Below are 22,577 nucleotides of genomic sequence, written 5' to 3'. Positions count from 1 at the left end.
GCTTGTTCTACAGAGGCAGTGGATGTGGGTGAGAACAGAAACCACCCCTGCTTCCACAGCATGGCAAGTATGATCTTCATGCAAAGAAGGTAGCATCTTAAAGCTACCCGACACAACGTACATAGCACGTGAGAATGTAAGAGTTATCCTTCTCACAGAGATCACACAGACTGATGTGAATGTTTGCAGAACGAAGGAACCACTGAACTCAATCCTCTTGTTTTACTGACATAGAGCAAGGATTTGCCACAAGGTCAGGGAGTTAGTAACAAAGCATGGGTTAGAACAGCCTAGCTCTCCTGCTTTCCAGGTCAATCCTTTCCATTTATGTAAGACATTATTTTTCCCCGTTCATGTTTAACCAGCAACAGTGGACTTCCCAGGAATGAGAAACTTGCATCATATAAAACCATCAAGGTTCTTAAGGTTTATCTGTTATAACAGTGTCACCTACCTGTTATAACCATAAAAGGATCTATCTCAACCACCCCAAGGCAATTAGAAAAACTTTTTATTTTCACAACTTCAAAAGAATTGACTCAGCTCTGTGATTACCAGGGATTGCCCAGATAAAAAAACACCAAACAGCTTCTGCATTTGGGTAGAATGCTGTATGCATACCCCCCAAAAAAGGTGGGGACTGTTACAACCATGTCAGTTCTAGAATCCTCTCTGGTCAGGACTGGAAGGGACTTGCAACTGGTCCTTTCAACTCCCCCAGAAAACAGATGGTCAGAGAAGGGGAAGTCTGGAATCTTTTCTCCTGACACCGTAAGACTGGGACTGGCCAGCCATTCACGGATCCCTCTTCTTTTTTCCTTGGCACTACCCGGGCCTGTATGTCCCAGCCTCTCTCATGACAGAGGGTGGCACTGGGACAGAGCTCTGATATGGGCCAGACCCAGGAAACTCCTTACTTTTTTTTTTTTTTTAAGATTTATTTTATTTTTATTGGAAAGTTAGATATACAGAGAGGAGGGGAGAGGGAGGATCTTCTGTTCACTGATTCACTCCCCCCAACAACTGCAATGGCTGGAGCTGTGCTGATCCGAAGCCATGAGCCCAGAACCTCTTCCTGGTCTCCCACGTGGGTGCAGGATCCTAAGGCTTTGGGCCGTCCTCTTTCTGCTTTCCCAAGCCACAGCAGGGAGCTGGATGGGAAGTGGGGCTGGTGGGATTAGAACCAGCGCCCACATAGAATCCTGGTGTTAAGGTGAAGACTGTAGCCACTAGGCTACCACACTGGGCCTTGATGTTTCCCCTTCACCCAGGACATGACCTACTGAAAATGGCAGAATCTCAATTTTTCCCCCCTTTACCAAGTGATAGAGTTACAACCAGTTTTTTACACAGCCTACCTCACAACTGCACAATATTCCTCTGCTAGAGGGCAAGGGGCTCTAATGCCAGTATCTCCATTTAGGCCAGTACAAGCAGAGGCCCTGATGGTCTCTCCTGTGTTAAGTGTGGCGTTTATATACACTATGTCTACTTCAGCCATGGTTTTTCAAAGTATCACAAGTTTTAACAGCAAATTTGCAGAGCATTTTACAAACTGCTGGTCCAAACTGTTTTACTTCTAAAAATTATAAAACAGCACTGGACAGGTTTCCAGAACCTGGTTAACAGAGAGGTATTATTGGCTCAAAGGGTGACCTACTCTTCTGCTAGCTGCATTTATTCACTGAATACAGATCTTCTAGTTCTCAAAGCAATAAATTTAGGGGCCAGAGAGTGGAACTAGCTAGCAAAGGTGACAAAACACAGCAGTTTTCTGTTAATTATTTTTTCTCTCTGCTTGTAAACCTCGAACTTCTTCCCACCTGCAAACTATCTGCAGGAGATCACCTTGCACTGGGTAAAGGTGACTTACTGAGCTGTTCCCATTTCTCTAACACACAATGACAAGTTGTCCCTAGGGACTGAGGGAATCCAGACTTTACTACCAAAAAAGGCTGACAGTCCCTCCTACAGTAATTTACTTGAATCGTAAGCCTTGCCACCGCCAAAACTTAAACTTAGCATGGAAGAGTTTCAGAAAGTTCATGAAAAATGTTATTTTTTTTTTAACTGAATTTTTCTGAGAATTATCTGAAGCCCCTTCAATGCACTAGAATCTGGGGCTCTCCTCCTTTGGAAAACAAAATCACAACTAGAACCAGACGCGGCTGTAACCAACATAATGAGCCTGAAGGCACTGATATAAAGTAGGACTCCCCGGACAACTAATGAAAAACAGGTTCAAATAATTGAGATAAGAATACCAATAAAACACCCATATGCTAGGAGTAAGCAACTAGCACTCTCATGGGCTAGACCCACTAATTAGCAAAGGTACCAAAGTGGAGACGCTATCTTCAGAGAGGAGCCCCTTCACCCAAGAGAGCCCTGTTCCAAGTCAGCTGAAGGGATTCTCTCAACGGGACTTTTAATCTTTTGAGCACACAATGGATCTAACGGACAGAAACTGCTAGAAATGAATCCCAAACCTTTGGAGTTTTCACCCCAGTGACATTGAATTTAAGAGGCATGTAAGAAACAGCAGCAGCAGCAAATACCAACAGTAAGAAGTGGAATGGGTGAGGGCCGGTCAGGAAAGGCCACTGTTCTGGCTAGGACAGGACGTAGACCAAGTAAGGCTGTAGATTGCAGATGCACACAGAACGAGTAACTGATTGCTTAGTTTGTAAAACATGTATTATTTAATAAATAATTATAAAGCAACTGTCCAATTCCCATGAAGATCTTCAAGTAGAGCACTGTCAACTTCGCAGAGGCCTCCTCCTCAGTCTCGTTCCCTGAAATCACCCCCTGCACGTCCACTTCCCAGCCCCTGCACCGGTAATCATTATCCTAAATGTTATAGTGAGATTGCCAGTTTTCTTTACCCTTGTACTACTTATGCATGCTGGATAAGTTCTTTGGTCTTAACACAGACAGATGTTAAGGAGTGCACAGACTATGAAAACATTCTTGGAAGGCAGTATGATAATCACTATGAACAATTTTAAATGCCATACCTCCTGACCTAGCCAGCCCGTTTCTAAAGAAAAATGCTAATATGAGTGCAAAGATACATGTACGAGGATGTTCAAGGCAGCAGTGCCTGTAACACTAGAACACTGCAACCAGCACATACGCCCTTTAATAGGACAGTGTTACCCTATCTATCGGTTGTATACACTTTACGAAATTTCTGGAAATAAGAAAATGAGTTCAAGATACAGCAAGTGAAAAAAATCCAAATGCCATGCTTAAAAGAAAGCAAAATATTAAAAAAGTATTCATGTTTATATGTGCCTATGTGACATGTATGAAAAAAAACACAGAAAGTAAATAAACACCAAACTACCACCAATCTTTGCGGGAGATGGTCATGGGAACTTCTTACTGTTTAACATTTGTATTTTGTCTCAATTTCACATTAAACACTGCTTCTTTTAGTCATTCAAAAATGTGCATATACGTATGTGTATTTAAATGTAAAAAATCTAGAAAACGTAAGAACCTTAAGACAGAGGCAAAACTACAATTCCTGAGGTACAATCTACTGGATTTTTCTAAGCTCAATTCCTTAGGAAGTGACTCCTGTTCTGGCTTGATCTAAATTCACAAAAAGACCTCCCACTGGGGATTACCTCTCACAGACACAGATTCCAGACTGCCTGGCCTCCCATAAACTACAGTGGGTCTCTGTTCTTTACTGTCATCTCTTCATCACCAAGATCATTCCTCAGGTACCTCTGGGTCTGGGCCTGCGTGGTTGAGACCTCAGTCGTGGGTTTCTCCTGGTCTTGGCCCCAGGCCTAGCTTCCCGCTGAATGCCTTTTATCCCTCTGTGTAGCTTGGGTTCACATGGTGATCACTCTTTGGCTACACGCGGGCCTCTTGAACAGCTCTTACAATGCCCGCAGTACAGCTTCTGGCTTTGGCACAAAGTCTAAAAAGCTAAAGCCATGGGGACCAGGAACACGAGCACAACTCTGTGTGGAGAATTATGGAGAGTTTGAGGAACCTGCAGACCCACAAAGGAAAGGAAGGCCCAATGAGAAGCAGCCTGGGGAAGCAGAAGCCAAAGGAATTCAACACACCACCTAAATAAATGAAGCATTCAAATGATGATTTTGAGGTGAGCTCTGAGTCTGACTCTGCAAAGCAGCAGAGAAGGCTGCCCAGGGAACAACTCCAGATGGTGGGAGGGGCTCTGTTCAGAAGCAGTCACTGTTTAGCTTTCCACAAGGGACTCTCCAGCTGTCACCTCCTCCACATGACAGAGCATTCTGTAAGAATGGACAAGACGACACTGCAGTTGGAATCAGGAGTTCTGCAGTCCAGTGTGCATTTATGCTTCCAGGAAGCGGGAAAGCCATGACACCCATACCCAAATAACAGCCAAGTCTCCCATGAGACAAGAGAATTCTTTTGTAAGAGCGAAGATTCTCATTTTCAAATCCATGTATGAGGTGAGACGATGACAGGGTAAGTCACTACAGGGATCCACTGACTGTAGAGCATGAGTGAAACACAGCAGAGCTGTCCCCACCCACTGGGGATAGAAAACACAGCTATATAAAGCTTAACTTAAAAATGAGGCTCAGTTAGAAAAGAATAACTGACAAACTAGAATGATAAGACTCTAATAATCAAATTTGTTAACATGGTCTTTCTCTGGGAAAATCTCACCTTGTACTCTATTCATCCTTCTTCCTGTCATGATGTGACATTTTTATTTATTTGAAAGTTAGAGTTACAGAGAGAGACAAAGACAGAAAAATCTTCCACCCACTGGTCCACTCTCCAGATGGCCACAAGAGCCCGGGCTGGGTCAGGCCGAGGTCAGGAGTCTCATCTGGGCGTTCCGCAGGGGCTGCAGAGGTCCAAGGACCTGGGCCATTAGCAAGGAGCTGGGTTGGAAGTGGAGCACCCAGGACGTGAAGCAGCACCCACATGGGATGCTGGTGTGGCAGCTGGTGTACCTGCTCCCCCAAATTCCAGCCCCATGAGATAACACTTAAAAGGATGCACTTTCTAGCTCCTCCTTGGTATGACTGAATTGCCAGCCTCACTATTCTTTCATTTTGGGATCTTTATAAAGTAAAACAAAGGTGACTTGACCTCAACCACTGTGGTATCACCACAGCCCATCCAATATGAAGTGTCTGATGGACATTTCCACACAACCTGAAAACGCTGAACAAAGGAAGATTTTGTCCTGGATATCACAGAGCAGGGTGGCTCAAGACTTCCCCAGGCTACTCAGAACTGTGCACAGAAAACTTAGAAATTATTTCTGGAACTTTTTATTTAAAACTTTAGGATCACTGTCAACCAAGGTTAAATAAAACTGGAAAGCAAGCTTACAGGGCGGTGGATCACCACATAACAAAAGAACCTGCAGGCTTTAAATCCATACACAAGAGCTCTGTCCCTCCTAACTGCTACTAACTCATCTCAATCTAGGGGAGCCTGGGTTTTAGACAAAGCCAGGAGGATCTATAAGGACAGTTTAGTCCTCTAGGCCACCGACTCACCACTGTCCACACCCTGCCTGCCCACACACTGGCACCCACAAATGTTTTGACCACTGGTTTGTAAGCAGCACATCTGCAGACTGAGGCTTTTTAAAACAGCTAGTCACTGCTCTTCCTCACAGTGCACAGACAGTATGTTGCCTTCCTGAACATTTCTTTCTTGCAACAATGTAGCAAACATCAAACAGAAAACCCAATAATCTTTTACTGAATGCTTTTCTGTTAAGACAGGTTTTTTCCCCCATCAGGATGGGTGTGGTCTCTGCTCACACAGAGTGCACATCTCACAGTGACCATCACAGATTTCCGCCACTGCCTTCTCACCCGTCAGAGCTCATCTCAGACATCGCCTCCTCTGAGAAGCTGTCCCTGCCCACCCTCTCTATCGGGCCATGGTGAGTTAGGCTGCTGCCTGCAGCACCAGCATCCCATATGGGCGCTGGTTCGAGTCTCAACTGCTCTGTTTCTGATCCAGGTCTCTGCATGGGAAAAGGAGTGCAGGATGGCCAAAGCGTTTGGGCCCTTCCCATCCATGCGGGAGACCTGAAGAGGCTCCCGGCTCAGCCCTGGCCTTTGCGTCCATGCGGGGAATGAACCAGCAGACAGATCTCTCTCTTTCTCCTCTCTGTGAAACTCTTTCAAATAAATAAATCTTAAAAAAAAAAAATGCCACTGTCAAAGCCACAATAGTGTTACTTTCAGATTTAGAAAGTGAATTGTTTTCTCCAAATATGTTACCCTGAGTTTCAAAAGTAATACTCACAGAATGTTATTAATTACAAGATAGCTTAACATTTAATCAAATGAGCAATTGAAGATGTCTATCCCTAGGATATACGCAACAGCAACCAGGGGATATTGGGTGTCACAAAACACCAGCCTCAATACCCAGCAAGGTCAAGTTAACATATGTATATATATGTATGTGTATATGTATATATATATTATTTGCTGGGTGCTGCAGATACTTGAGGTTCGTCTGTTATGGAGACAGTGTGATCACACACAGAAATCTCATCGACATAATGCAGATGTAATGATGGCTACTGTTTATCAAGCACTCACTACATGACAGGCACTGTGGTTATTAGAGCATTTACATGCATTATTTCACTGACTCCTCAAAACACCATTAGGGGGCCCGGCGGCGTGGCCTAGTGGCTAAAGTCCTCCCCTTGAACGCCCTGGGATCCCATATGGGTGCCGGTTCTAGTCCCGGCAGCTCCACTTCCCATCCAGCTCCCTGCTTGTGGCCTAGGAAAGCAGTCGAGGATGGCCCAATGCATTGGGACCCTGCACCCCAATGGGAGACCTGGAAGAGGTTCCTGGTTCCAGGCTTCGGATTGGCGCACACCGGCCATTGCGGCTCACTTGGGGAGTGAATCATAGGACGGAAGATCTTCCTCTCTGTCTCTCCTCCTCTCTGTATATCTGACTTTGTAATAAAAAATAAATCTTTAAAAAAAAAATAAAAAACCATCATTAGGTACTAGTAATAACTTGCTGTTTTTGTAATTCAAACAGTAAGAACAAAAAAGTTAATTTCCCATGTTCAAGCAACTAAGTCATGTTTGATATGCTAGTAGCAGCACTGGTATTTGATCTGGCTGCAAAGTCTATCATCTTGACTGCTGTCTTAGAAATTGGCAATTGAGGAGCTGGCACTGTGGCTTAGTGGATCAAGTCACTGCTTATGATGCTGGCATCCCACATGGGCACCAGTCTGTGCCCCAGCTATTTCATTTCCAATCCAGCTCCCTGCTAATGTGCCCAGGGGAAAGCAGAAGATGGCCCCAGTGCTTGGGCCCCTGCACACAACTGGGAGACAGGACAAAGCACTTGCTTGGGGATTTGGCCTGGCTCAGCCCTAACTATTGCAGATACTTGGGGAGTGAGCCAACAGGTGGGGAGATCCCGCACTTCCTGTAACTGTGCCTTTCAAGGAAAACACACACACACACACACACTTAAATCTGAAACGGAATTGAAGGAAATCTCCTCAGACTTGAGCTGGAAGATAACTTAAGTCATGGATCTTCCCGTCCCTCAGATGTTCCCAAGTGTATAACGAGAACAACGCTTAACTCTTCCCCCATCTCGATACAGCCCAGCAATACAATCCTATTTTTAGATCTGAAAGGACCTTGTCCCCCACAAAAATGTGTGCATCAGTGTTCATGGCAGCCTTATTCACATTATCCCCCAGATGGAAACAACTCAAATATCTGTCACCTGACAAATGGACAAAAGATTTATGCTCATACACATGGAACATTCTTCAGGCATGAATTGGAATGCAGTGCTGACATGGCATAGTCTGGCAAGGTCCTGACAACACTAAGTGATAGAGCTGGGCACAGTGGTCTGCCTATGGCTGATTTCACTCTCATGCAGAGTTTACAGTACACAAAATCACAGCAACAATTGAATGGCTTCAGTGTTTAGGAATGAGGGGTGACTGAGTGGGTACCAATCTTCTTTTGTAGTATCTGCAAAATGTTATTTCATGAGGCAGTGCCCATGGCTCATAATTTTACTTTAAAAATCCACATGGAACACTTTAAAAGGTGTGTATTGGGGGGAGACATTTGGTTTAGCAGTGGACACCTGCACCCCATATTCCCAGCTCCTGAGTCCAGCTTCTCGCCTGCACAGACCTTGGGAGGCAGCCCATGATGGTTCAGGGCGGTTGGGTCCCACTCACTCACTCACGGGAAGACCTGGATTCAGTTTCTGGATCCTGGTCGCAGTTGGCCCAGCTCTGGCTGTTGTAGACATTGGGGAACTGACCCAGAAAGTGGGGGAGCTCTCTAAAATTTGAAGGGATGTTTTTAAAAAGATAAACGCTATGGTATGTGAATTATAACTGCTACATTATTTAAAATACATGTGAAAACACTCCAGATGATATCCCAAAAATACTGTACTATGGTATTTTCGATATTAGACATTTCTTGACTATAAAAATAATTACAGCCCTCTGTATCTGCAGTCTCCACATCTCTGGATTCAGCTAACCAATATTCAGGAAAAAAATCATTGCTCCTGCACTAAACACAGATTTTTTTTTCCACTTGTCATTATTCCCTAAATAATACATGATTAACAACTATTTACACAATATTTAATTGTATGGAGTACTATAATTAATCTAGAGATGATTTAAACATGAGAGAATATGTACAGGTTATACAAAAACAATACAGCAAGGGATATCAAGCATCCACAGAGGTCTGGAACCAACCCCCCACCACACCCGTGGACACAGGGAGAGAACTCTGCACATTTCAAGCAAACCTTAGCCATCCGCTATCTCTGCTGGTTGCCATCTTGTCCTAACAGAATCTTAACTCACTTCAAAGTACTGAACTCCTCTTGCTTTGGAATACTCAGTTAATAAAATGATAATAAAATGCAATTTAAACTTGCTGCTGGTAGCAACCCCAGGGACTTGTCCTGCTTAAAAGGAAAGGGGGGGATGGTATCCAATGTGATAGCCTAGTGGCTAAATCCTTGCTTTGCATGTGCCAGGATCCTATATGGGCGCTAGTTTGTGTCCCTGCTGCCCCACTTCCCATCCAGTTCCCTGCCTGTGGCCTGGGAAAGCAGAAGAGGACGGCCCAAAGCTTTGGGACCCTGCACCCGTGTGGGAGACTTGGAAGAAGCTCCTGGCTTCAGATTGGCTCAGCTCTGGCAATTGTGGCCACTTGGGGAGAGAAGGACTTTCCAATAAAAACATAAATGTTTAAAAACAAGGAGGGGGTGGGAAGGGAGCCACAAAACAGCAACGGCCTTTATTCAAGGCCACAGAAGATAACAAGAATCTAGGTCTAGTGGAAATGGTATCTTCCTACACTGCTTTGGGAACAGCTTGTCGGGATTTTCTACAGAGATTCAAGAAACAGAACAACTATAAAAACACTGCTTTAGTAAAATAACCATCAACACCAAAACAATCCTTATTTCATATATAATTTAATATAAATTTTCATTTCATTGCTGTACGTGGCACAAATTTTTACCTCCATTTTAAAACAAACTGAGTCACCAACAAGATCACCCAGTTACTTACAAGTACAATCAAGTCCAGACTCTATTGTCTTTCATACTGTGCTTTTGGTTTTTGCAGTCAGCCCTCTCAGCTTTTACTAGACCAGAAAGTAGGGTCAGGACTGCTTTTGCTCACCTCATAATGGAACTTGAACTTAACCCTCAAGAAATCTTAGCTTCCCCTTTAATTGTTCTGGTTTGCTTCATTCGTTCCCTAAGTGTCCATCAGGAACAATAGCTCAGAATATGCATTAATGTCTTAACAAATAAACCAATCCCAGGCCTTTCTGGTTCATATTTCACAAGTAATGAGAAGACTAAAAACAAAACAAAAGAAAAAAAAACCTTAAATTTTTACAAGGATCAAGATTCATGTCCCAGATGCTGAAAAGGGTTTTAGAAGGAAATCAAAAATGCCGTTAATGAGTTGGTCCCATGAAATGACTTCTTCAACTGGCCAACTTCTGCCTGCCAGCCGATCCAATGTGGCCAGGCTCTCTAGAAGGAACCCCAGGTAAACCGGCAGTTCTGTCTTCCAAGTCCTCACTTTCCACAAATAAGTTGATACTTCCCTGCCACCATCTGTTTTCCAACTATAGAAATCATTTCTGTCTTTCTTCCTCCCTCTCCATCTTCTCCCTCCCACACTGGTAGCGTTTACTTCACACTTCCTTGTGAGGCATGAAGGTTTTCGATGGTCTCAGAACACCAATGGGAAGCACACAAACTAGGGAAATAACTTCATATCCTGACTCCTTCAAATCAGAGGACGATCCAGGACTCTGGTGCACACGGCGCAAGCTGGGCCTTCCCCAAGATGGAAGACCATACATTGACCACACTGACCAGGCCATGCTTACAACAGAACATTAGAGCTTACGGATGAGCTGTTCTTTTTTTCCAGTAAATGAAGAGTTAGTTCTGTTATTTTTCACATGTAAGGACTGAGGCACAGAAGTAAACAGAGGTCTTAATTGTCAAATGGAGGTGGATTTACAAATCAAGGTAGTAAAAGCTTTCCTGTATTAGTTAAAAAGGTATGTCCTACATTTCAATTAGGTCTCTATTGAACCTAAAATCTTCTTTTTGCAATTTTACAGTCTTGACCTTAGTTAATACTTCAAGGACATCACTCTATTCAAGTAGTTTTTACTTAATGTGAAACTAAAGCACAATTCAGACAGTACATTCACAAATGCAACATTAATGAAAACTGCTGTTCTAGCAATGTTCCCTAAGTTTTTCAGTTTAAAGACAGCACCATTAATATATGAACTAAATGAATTAATATCATTCACTAGCGACTTTAAGAAATCAAACTTTCAGAGCCACAGAACAATAAGGAACTTCAGAAACCATTAAGCACAGCTTCTTCATTTAAAAAATGAGCAAACACCCAAGTCAAGTGAGTGTCACAGACTGACAGGTCTTGGTTCCTGACTCCCAGTTGGGGATGGCAGAAGCTCCTGTAGATGGAACACTTACCTTGCTGGTATCAAAAGCGAAAGGCATCAAACACTAGCACTGCTCTTACCATGCACCCCTGCAGGACCCACATCACAGAGAAGCCACTTCACTATTGATCCCGAATCCACCACTCACCCTGCTGAGCTGATCCAACAGTCTTTGGTTCTGTTCCGACAGTTCCTGGACGGCCCGGGTTTTCTCTCGATCTGCTTCCCGCAGGTGAACCTGCTGCCTCTCCAACTCATCCTGCAGCTGTTTCACGTCACTCTCCAGTTCAGACACTCGCCCTTCCCATTCTCCTTCCCGGTTCTCAAATCGTCTTCTCAGTTCATGCTTCTCTTGTTCTAAGTGCTGGGTAAAAAAAGAAAAAGAAAAAAGTGAATAAGATTTAAAATCTGTATCCCACAGCCTTTTTATACTCTTATTGCACTCATTCCTCTTCTACCCAGTCAGCACACAACAAAACACTGCCAAATAGGACAAGCCTCCCAATTCACAGTTACAAAAATATCTCCTTGATGCAGCACAGGGAAGGAGCTGGTTTCACAAAGGAACATCTCTCCCACTGAAAACACTCAATGTTATCATGTTTATTCTTATAGGAGGGCATGAGACTCCACATTTTGGAATTCACTTGAAACTCTGCAAGTTACTTAATCAACTGGTCATCTCCAGCAAGCAATTATAAGTGAATCTCATAACCCAAATCACTCAAGTACTTTTTTGAAGAGACCCTTTTTTGAATCAATTATTATCTACAGCAGGCTCACAGGCTCTTGAAATCACAGACTTTCCAGAGATGAAAAGAAACCCAGAGATCTTTTTTAAAAACATTTGAAGATCAATTTATCTATACGAAAGACAGAGTTACAAAGAAGGAGTCAGAGAGCTTCCATGCATCGGTTTACTCCCTAGATGGGGGTAACCGATATCAGGAACACCATTTTTGGGGGTCTCCTTGTGAGTCCCAAGTGCATTAGCAGGGCTCTGGGTCACAATGGAGCAGTTTGGATTCCAACCAGCAGTGCCAGTCTGCCCTCCCCTCCCAGAGACCCTCTAGATTATCTTAAAAACGGGGCAAAGCAAGACAAGCAGTTAAAAGTGAGTAGTGCAAGGCCAGAACTGGTAAATGGGACAGCTGGTATTCATGTCTGAGTCAAGTGACTAACGTCTGAAAGGACAGTTCCGTCAATGTCTGCCGCTATCTTCCATATAGCACTTGATTTCCCAAACAGTACGGCAAGCTCGGGTTCCGGCCTACTTTAAATCATGGTCTATTAACAAGAAGTATGTATTTATTTCTGATTTAGTTTTTTTGTTTGTTTTTTGATAGAGAGATCTTCATCTGCTAGTTCACTCCCCAATGGCCACCTTAGCAAGGGCAGGGCTGGGCTGGAGCTTCTTCCAGGTCTTGCCCCACTCTTGAATGGCAGGAGCTCAAACACTTGGGCCATTTCACATTACTTTCCAGGCCATTAGCAGGGTCAGAAATGAGTACCAAGGACATGAACTAGTGCCCATATGGGATACTGGTATTACCGGTGGAGGTTCTCCCACATGGATACAGGGTCCCAAGGCCTTGGGCCAGTTTCAACTGCTTTCTCAGGCCACTAGCAGGGAGCTGGATGGGAAGTGGAGCAGCCAGGATTACTGCACAGGCACCCATATGGGGTCCCAGCACACACAAGGCAAGGATTTAGCCACTAGGCTATTGCACCAGGCCCACAACCCTTTTCTTCACGGAGTTTTCATTCGACTGGCCGAGAGTGATAAAATATAAACTGTGAAAAACCAATGTGGCACACAGGAAAGATGCAGATGAAGTAGCAGCTCAATTATAGTCATAAAAATGAATCCTTTAGACTGAAGGAAATAAGAATATATTTTTGTTATGGTAAGACTAACCGTTCTCTTGCTTTAAAAGCATATACCGGGGTTGGCAGTGTGGCCTAGTGGCTAAGGTCCTCACCTTGATCCCATATGGCCGCTGGTTCTAATCCAGGCAGCTCCACTTCCTCTCTATCTCTCCTCCTCTCAGTATATCTGACTTTGTAATAAAAATAAAAAAAAAATAAATCTAAAAAAAAGAAAAAAGAAAAGCATATACAGTATCTAAGTATACACTCAAAGAGTACATGAAATGTACAATAGAGACAAGTCTTCCACTTCCGGTGCTCTCAGAAACGTCCTGCCGTGACTGTTAAAACTAGACCCGCCTGGACCCCGATTCTTAAGACTGAGACTCACCCAAGGATGGGATAGGGTGTTGGCATCCATCTATGCTCATACACTTGTTTCTACAGGAAATTCGGATGCACTGAAGGGTGAAGCCAACAACTGAGACTGTTTCCACAAACTAAAACGAGCATAGGAATCTTCCCTTTCAATGAACTCAGCTGTCTCGGCCTTGGAAAGCCACACTCACTGGAAGGAAGCGTCTCTGCCAAGCCTCAAGGGCCATCTTTATAGTTGTGCAGGAAAAATGTGTCCCATTACGTCACTTTTGAAATACACCTAGTAAGTGAGATTATCCCCGCTCATCCTACCATCCTGCTTCTGTCGCTGAGGGACTTGAGACTGTTTCAAAAGTCACTTATCCTCCAAACATGAAAATTTACCATGACTGAGCACAGTCAAAACCACGTGCCAACACAGTCGTCCAAAATGAAAATTCTGAACACATTAGCAAAGGCAGTTTTCACTGACTCCAAAGTAGACTGCTTTAAGGGGATAATTCATTTCGCTTTAGTCACTCTAAATATATTTAATGAAAAAAAATCACATTCATTTACACTTCACATAGCCTCATTCCGGAGTCAGCAGAAGCAGCAAAATCAAGGAAGGGACCTGGATCCATCAGTGGAAGTTTCTGCTCTGTGCTTCCCTTAAATTGCAGAAACTTCCCCCCAAAAAACTGAAAGTTTTTTTGTCACTTAGAAACTTCACAAACATGGAATACAGAAACAAATTCTAACTGCAATTCTAAAACTGATCTTTAGTTTTATTAAATTTTTCCAAAATATTTTTAAAAAGATTGAACAGAAGGCAACTGCAAAAAAACCTCAGTAATCACAGTGTTACTGAGAGGCCAGATAAATTAGGTTTGTGTTCTGAAAGAACAGAGACTTAAAAATACTCAGCAAACAGCTGCTGGTGAACATCCCAACCAAGCAACTAAAAACAATCCAATTCACCAAGGGGAGGGTCTGTGAACAGGTGGTACTCATGGGGCAGGGTGGGGGGAAGAAGGAATAAAACAAGTGACACTTTTTTCCTACCTAAGTCCAGGACATGATTTTTGAAAGAAAATGTATAATGAGAAGACAATGAGCGCTGCATGCAAAATCAAGAGCCCTGGATGCTTCCCTCACTCACAGACTCCCACAGTGTGGATGCATTTCTCACCTGTTCTTCCCTGCTGTTAACACACTGCCCTAGAGGGGGCCAGCATTGTGGTAGAGTGAGTTAAGCCACAACCTGATGACACACTGGCATCCCATATGACCACTGCTTAGGGTGCTGACCACCCTTCTCCTAATTCAGTTCCCCACTAACAAGCCTAGGAAAGCAGTGGCCCCTTGCTATCCTTACATGAGACCAGGGTGGAGTTCCTGGCTCCTGGCTTTCGCCTGGTCCTGCCTCAGCTGGTGATGCCAACTGAGAAGTGGGAAGTATCTCTCCCTCTGTTAACCCTGCCTTTCAAATAATTAAGTCTTAAAAAAAAAATCCTAGAACCCTGAGAATTTTGGACTAGGAAGAAAGAAAGAAATAACTGAGGAAAGAGAGTTCTGCAATAATAATCCAATTTTATAAAGGAAAACAAGAGGAATGACCAATCTTTGTATGACAAATATTTGACCTGAGGGAAAAATGTACATAAATTCAAGTTACTTGGATCATATTCTGGAAAGAAAAAAAACCGAAGGACTTGGCTGTACATAAGTTTTTATCTGGAGATACAGAAATTTTTTTTGAATGCCTTTAGAATTTTAAGCATATGGGGCCCGGCGGTGTGGCCTAGCGGCTAAAGTCCTCGCCTTGAAAGCCCCGGGATCCCATATGGGCGCCAGTTCTAATCCGGGCAGCTCCACTTCCCATCCAGCTCCCTGCTTGTGGCCTGGGAAAGCAGTTGAGGACGACCCAATGCATTGGGACCCTGCACCCGCGTGGGAGACCCGGAGGAGGTTCCAGGTTCCTGGCTTCGGATTGGCGCACGTCGGCCCGTTGCGGCTCACTTGGGGAGTGAATCATAGGACGGAAGATCTTCCTCTCTGTCTCTCCTCCTCTGTGTATATCTGGCTGTAATAAAATGAATAAATCTTTAAAAAAAAAAAAGAATTTTAAGCATATAAAAACCTGATTCATACACTTAAATGAGTAAGATGGAACGTAGTTCAGAGTGGGAGAACATCCAAAATCTTAAAGTTCCCCAATGATGTGAATGGATGTTTTAACCCTGAAGCTGTACTGTTAAAATCTCCTACGGATCAGTGACTGTGCCTGCATTCCACTCTGGGGTACCTGCTTCTATTCCTGGCTTGGTCTCCTAGCACCAGGTTCCTGGGAACATAGATCCCAGGGGACGGTGGTAATGGCCCAAGCCACAGGTTCCTGCCACCTCCACGGGAGACCCAAACCATGTCGTCAGTTCCTAGCTCCGCTCAGCTCCAGAGGTTATAGGCATCTGGAGAACATGAACTAGGGGATGGCATCTAATTTTCTGTTAAACTATTAAACAAAATAAATACAAGTGCCTTTTAAGTTACGGTTACTTTCATTCAGCTTCCTGGTAATCTGTTCTTGGAGAAGGTGGATGATGGCTGAGGTTACTAGGCTCAGGCCACCCTCATCTCCCATGGGAAACCTACATGGAGACCCAGGCTGCTGGATTAACCCTGGTCCAGCCTTGGCTGCTGAGAGCATTTGCCTGGGTAAGAGTGGGGGTTGACCAGCACATGGACAATCTCTCATTCTGCTACACTGCCCTTCAAAAGTAGATTAAACTGAGCTGAAAAAAAGCAGTAGAAACATGGTTTAAAGACTGTATTAGGGGGTCCACATGATTGCTCAATGGTTAATCCTCCCCCTGCAACTGCTGACATCTCATATGGGTGCCAGTTCGTGTCCTGGCTGCTCCACTTCCCAGCCAGCTCCATGCTTATGGCCTAGGAAAGCAGCAGAGGACGGCCCAAGTCCTTGGGACCCTGTTTCTATGCGGGAGAGCAGAAGATGTTCCCAGCTTTGGTTTGACTGAGCTCCAGTCATTGTGGTCATTTAGGGAGTGAACCAGCAGATGGAAGACTTTTTCTTCTCTGTAAATCTACCTTTCCATGAAAATAAGTAAATCTTAAAAAAAAACCAAAAAACTGCATTAGTCTTTAAACCATTAGAGACTTTAAATGGGTAAAATGCCTGAGTATTTAATGTTTTAAGACAAAAAAATGTTTTGGATTTGACACAAAGAACTGGAGAAGTAGTTCATGTTAATTACTAACTAGAAAAGACTTTAATAAATGATCAATTTGTCCTTAAGTTAGAAGGACACCAATTTCGTAGCAGGGAGCAGAGAGGATTAACACCAAAATCAGCTTCATTTAATAGTGATGCAACCATTCTCTCAATACCAGGTCTGTTCATCTTCATCAGTTCATCTTCCAAACTAACCTGGAAAAGAATGTGACTGTTTCCAACATTCTGATAGTTTCTGGGAAATTATGCTGCTTAAAGTAAGGGCCACTCCATCTGGCATGGTAGCATAATGCCTCAAGTCCTTGCCTTGCATGCACTGGGATCCCACATGGGTGCCAGTTCGTGTCCCTGCTGCTCCACTTCCCTTCCAGCTTCCTGCCTGTGGCCTGGGAAAGCAGTTGAGGACGGCCAAAGCCTTGGAACTCTGCATCCACCAGGGAGACCCAGAAGAAGCTCCTGGCTTCAGATCAGCTCAGCTCTTGTCATTGCAGCTACTTGGGGAGTAAACCGGTAGATGGAAGATCTTTCTCTTTCCAATATAAGTAAACAAAAAAAATTTTTAAAGGAGCACTCCTAAATCTCTGAATGTAAGCTAATAACATAATGGAAAATACAGAGGTTGTATTAGGGTTTTGAAAGCGCAACATTCAGAAATTTGGGTTGCTCAAGAAATACACTGTGAGGAAAACTCATTTGCAGGTATTAACAGTGTTCTGTAAGTGTGAGTTTACCTCACATAATAAAAGAACTTACAAGAAATTATTGGTTGTCTAAAATATCTGTACTTTTGACAGTACACTAAAAAGCTTTAAAACACTTCTCTGATGATTTAAAAAAAAAAGTACGTGGGAGCAACAGTATAACTGAACCTCTATCACTCATTAATGATGCAGATTCGGCCTCTTAAAAACAAATGCTTGGATTTGGTCACGCCTTATTGTGAAAGCACACATCATCACTTAGCACTCTAACCTTTTTTCAGTGAGCAGGTCCAAACTGAGCTGAGAACTTAAACTTTCAATAGTAAGAGTTCAAGTGGCCATCCTTACAGGCATGAACAGCTCTGGGCTTCTGGCGCTATTTGTTATTGTCCATCAGGTCAGGAACAAAATATCACAGATCATTTATTCTTTTACCATGGAACCTTTTTTTGTTTTCACATAATTTTGGAATTCTTTTCCTTTGCTGACTACACACACGGCGGCTCTGGGTGGAATCCAGGATGTGTATGTATAACCAATCAGCCTTACCACAAAATCTGCCACTAGTCACCCTGCTAAGGACGCTGGCTGTCTCTTGGGCCAAGCCGCTCACCGAAAGGATTTCCAATCTCAGGAAGCAATCTCTGCCTGCGGTACTTCTTTCCAGAGCTGGGTAACTGAAGTCTTGTCCTTTATATTCCTGGACCTCTACTTCAAGGGAAATGAAACGATCCCTTTCAGGAGGCTGCTTTTTAGCGGAGTGGACCGATGGGTCTCACAGACGGGCTTGCAGACAGCTATCTGGCGGGTTCATCGGCTGGCAGGCCCAGTTAACAGGCCAGGGGAACTACCCAGCCCCTGCCGGGTCTCCTTTCTCCCCCTGGACTGTACCAGTGATATGCCCCCCGCGCTGCAAACACACACAAACATTTAGAACTGTTCCTGGATCCACATTCTGTCTGTGCAACAAGTGGCAGAGCTATGGCACCCGATAAGGCTTAAACTTTAAGACGTTATTCAGGTTTGCACTACACTCTCACACTCTCGTTCTATGAAAACAAAAAACAAAAAACAAAAACATAAAGGCAGAAAAGATTGAATTTTCGCACCCTCCACTGTCACAGATGACTGCCATCCCCTTCATTTTTTCCTCAAACCTTTTTAATTGTTTAGAAATGCTGGCATGCAGTAGGGCAGTCAAGGCCCTACTCTGGTTCAGGGCAAGCAAGCAGACAGGGAGAGCTCCAAACGACTTTAGTCCAAGGAATGGGCAAATACCGGAGATGCCTTAAAAGATATTTACAACAATTGAAAAAAAAACAAAACCCTCCCACAGTTCTAATATGGTCCTCACGGGTCGGGTTGTATTTAGACTTCCAACCGCAAGCCTGAGAATTAGAACTCAGGGGGAAAAAATAACTAAATACCCAGGTCCAAATTAAACTCACGAACAGCAGTCACACGCTGAGCCTGCGCGCCCCACCTCTGCTGGGGACGCACATTTCCTAAGCCCCGGGTATCTGAAAGCTATAAAAAGCTCCTTCAGGGGCACTTGCTTCCCACAACTCTGAGCTGCCTGCAAGTTAAGACAGACAAGGGCATCTAGAGAGAGGCCTTAATGCCCCAACTGGAAGACATTAAGCTAACACTCTGATTAGAGATTAACCACTTCCCTCAAAACCTGCACGGTGTTTGAAATGCTTCCCGGATTTCTCACCTCGGCGCTGTAAAAATTAGTCATACTGTAAGCTCTATTTTAGAGCCTGTGTACCCCGCACGCATAGCACAGCTCACGGCACCCGACCTGTTTGCCGGTGGCAAAGTCAGGTGCATTCAATTCTTGTCCTCATCTGACCATCACAGAGAATCCAGGCTACTACCTCCCGTTCGAGGAATTCGCTGGGACGCGGGGCAAGGCACAAAGAGGGTGGGGCGAGTGTCTCCCCCAACTACCCAGGGCCCTGGAGGGTAACCCGGGCTGTCCCCTTCGCCCCGCCCCACTGCCCTTCCCCCCCGCCCCCAGGTCCTCACCTCGAGCTTGTCCGTCAGCTCCTTGTGCATCTGCTCGTACTGCCGGCTCATGTCCTGGTTCCTCTCGAGCAGTGCCTTGCCCAGCCGGGCCGCCAACACCAGATCCTTCTCCTTCTGCCGGATCACCGAGAGCAGCTCGGGGTCCTGGGCGCAAGGTGGCTGCGGTGCGGTCCCTTCCTCGGCCGGAGGCTCGAGCTCGGCCTGAGGATGCTCCCCGGCCGCCAGCAGCGCCAGCTCCTCCTCTAGCGCCACTTCCAGGTCCCCGGGACCCCCGGGGAAGGAGACGAGGGCGGCGGTAGTGGCGGCGGCGGTGGTGGCGGCGGTGCTGCGGGCTGCGTCGCCGGCCGCGACGGGCAGCTCCATGCAGCAGGCGCTGTCCGGCTCGGCGGGTGCTGAAGCGGGACCGGCCAAGCCCAGGCACAAGGCGGACATGGCCCGCGCGCACCCGCGCGCGCGTGGATGTGTGTGTGTGCGTGCGGGAAGAGCCCGCAGCGGTGCGGTGCGGTGCGGTACGGCCCGGGCCGGCGCGCGCCAGGCTGCAGCGGGGAGGGGCCCCGCCGCGCCGCCCCGCGCCCCCCGGGGGTCCCCGAGCGCCCTGGGCGCGGCGCGCACCGGCCCGCTCCTCCCCCGCACCGGCGGCACGCGCCCCCGCCCCCGGGGGGCTCAGCTGCTGCTAATGCTGCTCGCGCGCCTAGGGGAGGTGGGCTGCGGGAGGAGGAGAGGGGGAGAAAGGCAAGCTTGAGGAACGGGGGGGTGGGTGGGAGGATGCGAAGCCGGGGAGAGGAGGTAGCGAGGAGGGACCCCCCCTCCCAAAAAAAAAAAGCCGCCGCCGGGGTTTTCTCAGCCGCCCTGTTGCTGTGGCGGCTGCCGCCGCTGCTGCTGCTGCCGCCGCCGGCCCGGCAGCGCCTCACGGGGCGGGCTGCGCTCCGCTGTGGCCGCGACGCTCGCTGCTGCTGCCGGCGGCCGCTCTCGCCAGCCGCGCTCCATGTCCCTCACCTCGGCGGCAGCAGCGGCAACGGCAACGGCGGCGGTGGCTGCTGCTGCTGCTGCTGCTGGGGCCGAGGCGGCGGCTCCACATCGCGCGCCGCCCAAAAGCCCGGCCGGTTCCCTTCCTGCCGTTCCCCAACCCGCCCCCTACCCCACACACACAAAAACAAAAAACCGCTCGTCTCTCGCTCGCCGGGCCGGCGCAGCCGGCCCGCACCCCACCCCACCGCACCCCAAAGCCCAAGCCAGGCCCGGCGAGCCGGGCTTCCGGCCGCGCCCCCTCTCCCCGCCCCTCGCCGGCGCCTGACGCGCGCGGGCACCTGTTCGCCGCGCCCGCGCGGGATTCGCCGGCTCCGGAGTCTCCTCAGCGGCACCCAGGTGGCGCCGGCGACTTTAACCCCTGCGCTGCCTCACGCCGGAGGGTGGGGAGAAAATACGAGAAAGAGAAGCTGTCGGGGGCGTTGTGTGTGTGTGGGGGGGGAAGCCCCCCGGGGCGGCTGCGCGCGCACCACGCACGTACACCTGCGGAGCCGGCGCATCGCGTTCACCACCTCGCCGCCTCTCGAGGCGCAGCCACGCCCCGCCCACCTAAAAACTCCCACCTCACGACGGAGCTCCGCCCCTAACACGCGCACCTACGGGGCGTGGCCACGCCCGCAGCCTCGTTCTCGCCTCGGGTCGCCCTCCGCCCCCTTCCTCCCTGGCTTCGCTGTCTCTCGTGTGGCTCTGGGTCAGGGTGTCGGTCAGCCTGGCCGACACCTGCCGGGTGGTCTCTCTGTGTGTCCCAAGGGCACCGGAGGACATTTGCTCTCTTAAGAGAGGTGGCCTCGCTCCCCCCACCCCCGAGAGAGTCCGGGTTGCGGCATTTCAGTGTGAGCGCCCACAGGGGCGAAGCCGTCAGGAGAGGGCGCTCTAGCGAGGCAGGAAGGAGGCAGGATGACTCAGGAATATGAAGGACCGGGCTTCGTGAGGAGAAATCCGGGAAGGGGCTGCATGAAGATGGAGTCAGGACACAAAGATTTTCTTTGATCATAACTGCCGTTTTTCGGGCTCTTCGTGCATTCCTTGCCTGGCACTGCGTGTGCATGATCGTAAGTGATCATTTTTAACATTTTTTTAAAATTCTTTATGTGAAAGGCAGAGTTACAGAGTGGGTGAGTGAGCAAGCGTGTGTGAGAACTTTCAACCGCTAATTCACTCACCAAATGGCCACCACGTCTGGAGCCAAACCAAGCAGAAGTCAGGAGCTTCCTTTGGGTCTCCCATGAGGGTGCAGGGCCTTGGTCCACCCTTTTCTGCTTTCCCAGGCCATTGGCAGGGAGCTGGATGGGAACTGGAAAACAGCTGACATTTAAGCTGGCTCCCCCATGTGATGCCCAGTGTCAACAGGTGCAGGATTAACTTTCTACGTCAATCTTAATCTGCACAAACAACCCATATTGTCATTCTTTCGACTTCACAGAGGAGGGTGTTGAGATCTGAGGGGTGCCCTCTGTCTGCCCAGATCATCAGCTGGTGCAGTGAGGGTTGCCATAGCTCTTTGTTCCGTTTTCCCTTTGTAAGGTAGCCGGTCTTAAGGAAGATGATCACCGATTAGGGTCCAAGATTGGTTGGCTCAGTGAAGGAGGAAGACGTCCTGCAATGGTTACAAGGATCCAGGAGCCTCGTGGGTGACCTGCAGTCAGCTTGGGAGTGGCCTCCCTGTACTGTCTGTGGAGGATGCATCCAAGAGCCAAAATCGAGCCTTATTTTCTTTTTCCTCTTGACTCGTTTCAGCATGACCTGGCACTTTGATTCTGTCCATCTTATTTTTCTGAAAGGCCAAGTCTAAAAGAGGTATTTACATCACTCCCCCAAAGCCTGCCAGCTATTTAAACTGGTCCGGACCTCAGGTCTTGGTTCATCCACTTGTGTGGAAAGGAGGCAGAGAATCAAGCAGTTCCCTTGGTTAGAGCTGCGTGTTGTCAATGGCCCATAAGATCATCTCAGCATTGACATTTTCCAGCACTTCATTAGTTTATTATAGTTCTTAGATTTTCTCTGATTTTAGAATCACTTTATGTTACTAAAAATTACTGAGGATCTCAAAATCCTTTCTTATCCATAGGTTTACTTGCTGATATCTACTCCATGTTTTTTTAAAAAGCAAAACAATCTTTTAAAATAAAATTTTATTATTTATTTGAAAAGCAGAGTTCCAAAGGGAGAGACAGAACTTCTGTCCACTGATTCACTTCCCAAATGGCTGCAGGAGCCAGAATTGGACCAGGTTGAAACCAGGAGCCAGAAGCTTCCTCTGGGTTTCCCACAAAAGTGTAGGGGCCCAACACTTGGGTCTTCT

At 46.7% G+C, this 22,577-nt stretch overlaps 1 protein-coding gene across 2 annotated transcripts in view; it reads right to left on the bottom strand.

Annotated features, from left to right (window-relative positions):
• Positions 1–19,715, bottom strand: part of BICDL1 (BICD family like cargo adaptor 1) — a 76,247-nt gene extending 56,532 nt beyond the window's left edge. For both annotated transcript variants that reach the window (XM_036496433.2, XM_004591882.2), the window contains exons 1-2: positions 19,250–19,715; positions 11,184–11,399 (exon numbers count right to left, since the gene is read on the bottom strand). In XM_036496433.2, the coding sequence (XP_036352326.2) occupies positions 11,184–11,399; positions 19,250–19,681 (648 nt within the window). In that variant the 5' untranslated portion in view covers positions 19,682–19,715. The remainder of the gene's footprint in view (positions 1–11,183; positions 11,400–19,249) is intronic.
• Between the last annotated feature and the right edge of the window lie 2,862 nt (positions 19,716–22,577).

This window comes from Ochotona princeps, chromosome 29 (assembly GCF_030435755.1).
Source record: "Ochotona princeps isolate mOchPri1 chromosome 29, mOchPri1.hap1, whole genome shotgun sequence".
Taxonomy (NCBI): Eukaryota; Metazoa; Chordata; class Mammalia; order Lagomorpha; family Ochotonidae; genus Ochotona; species Ochotona princeps.
This window is presented reverse-complemented; position numbering and strand designations above follow the sequence as displayed.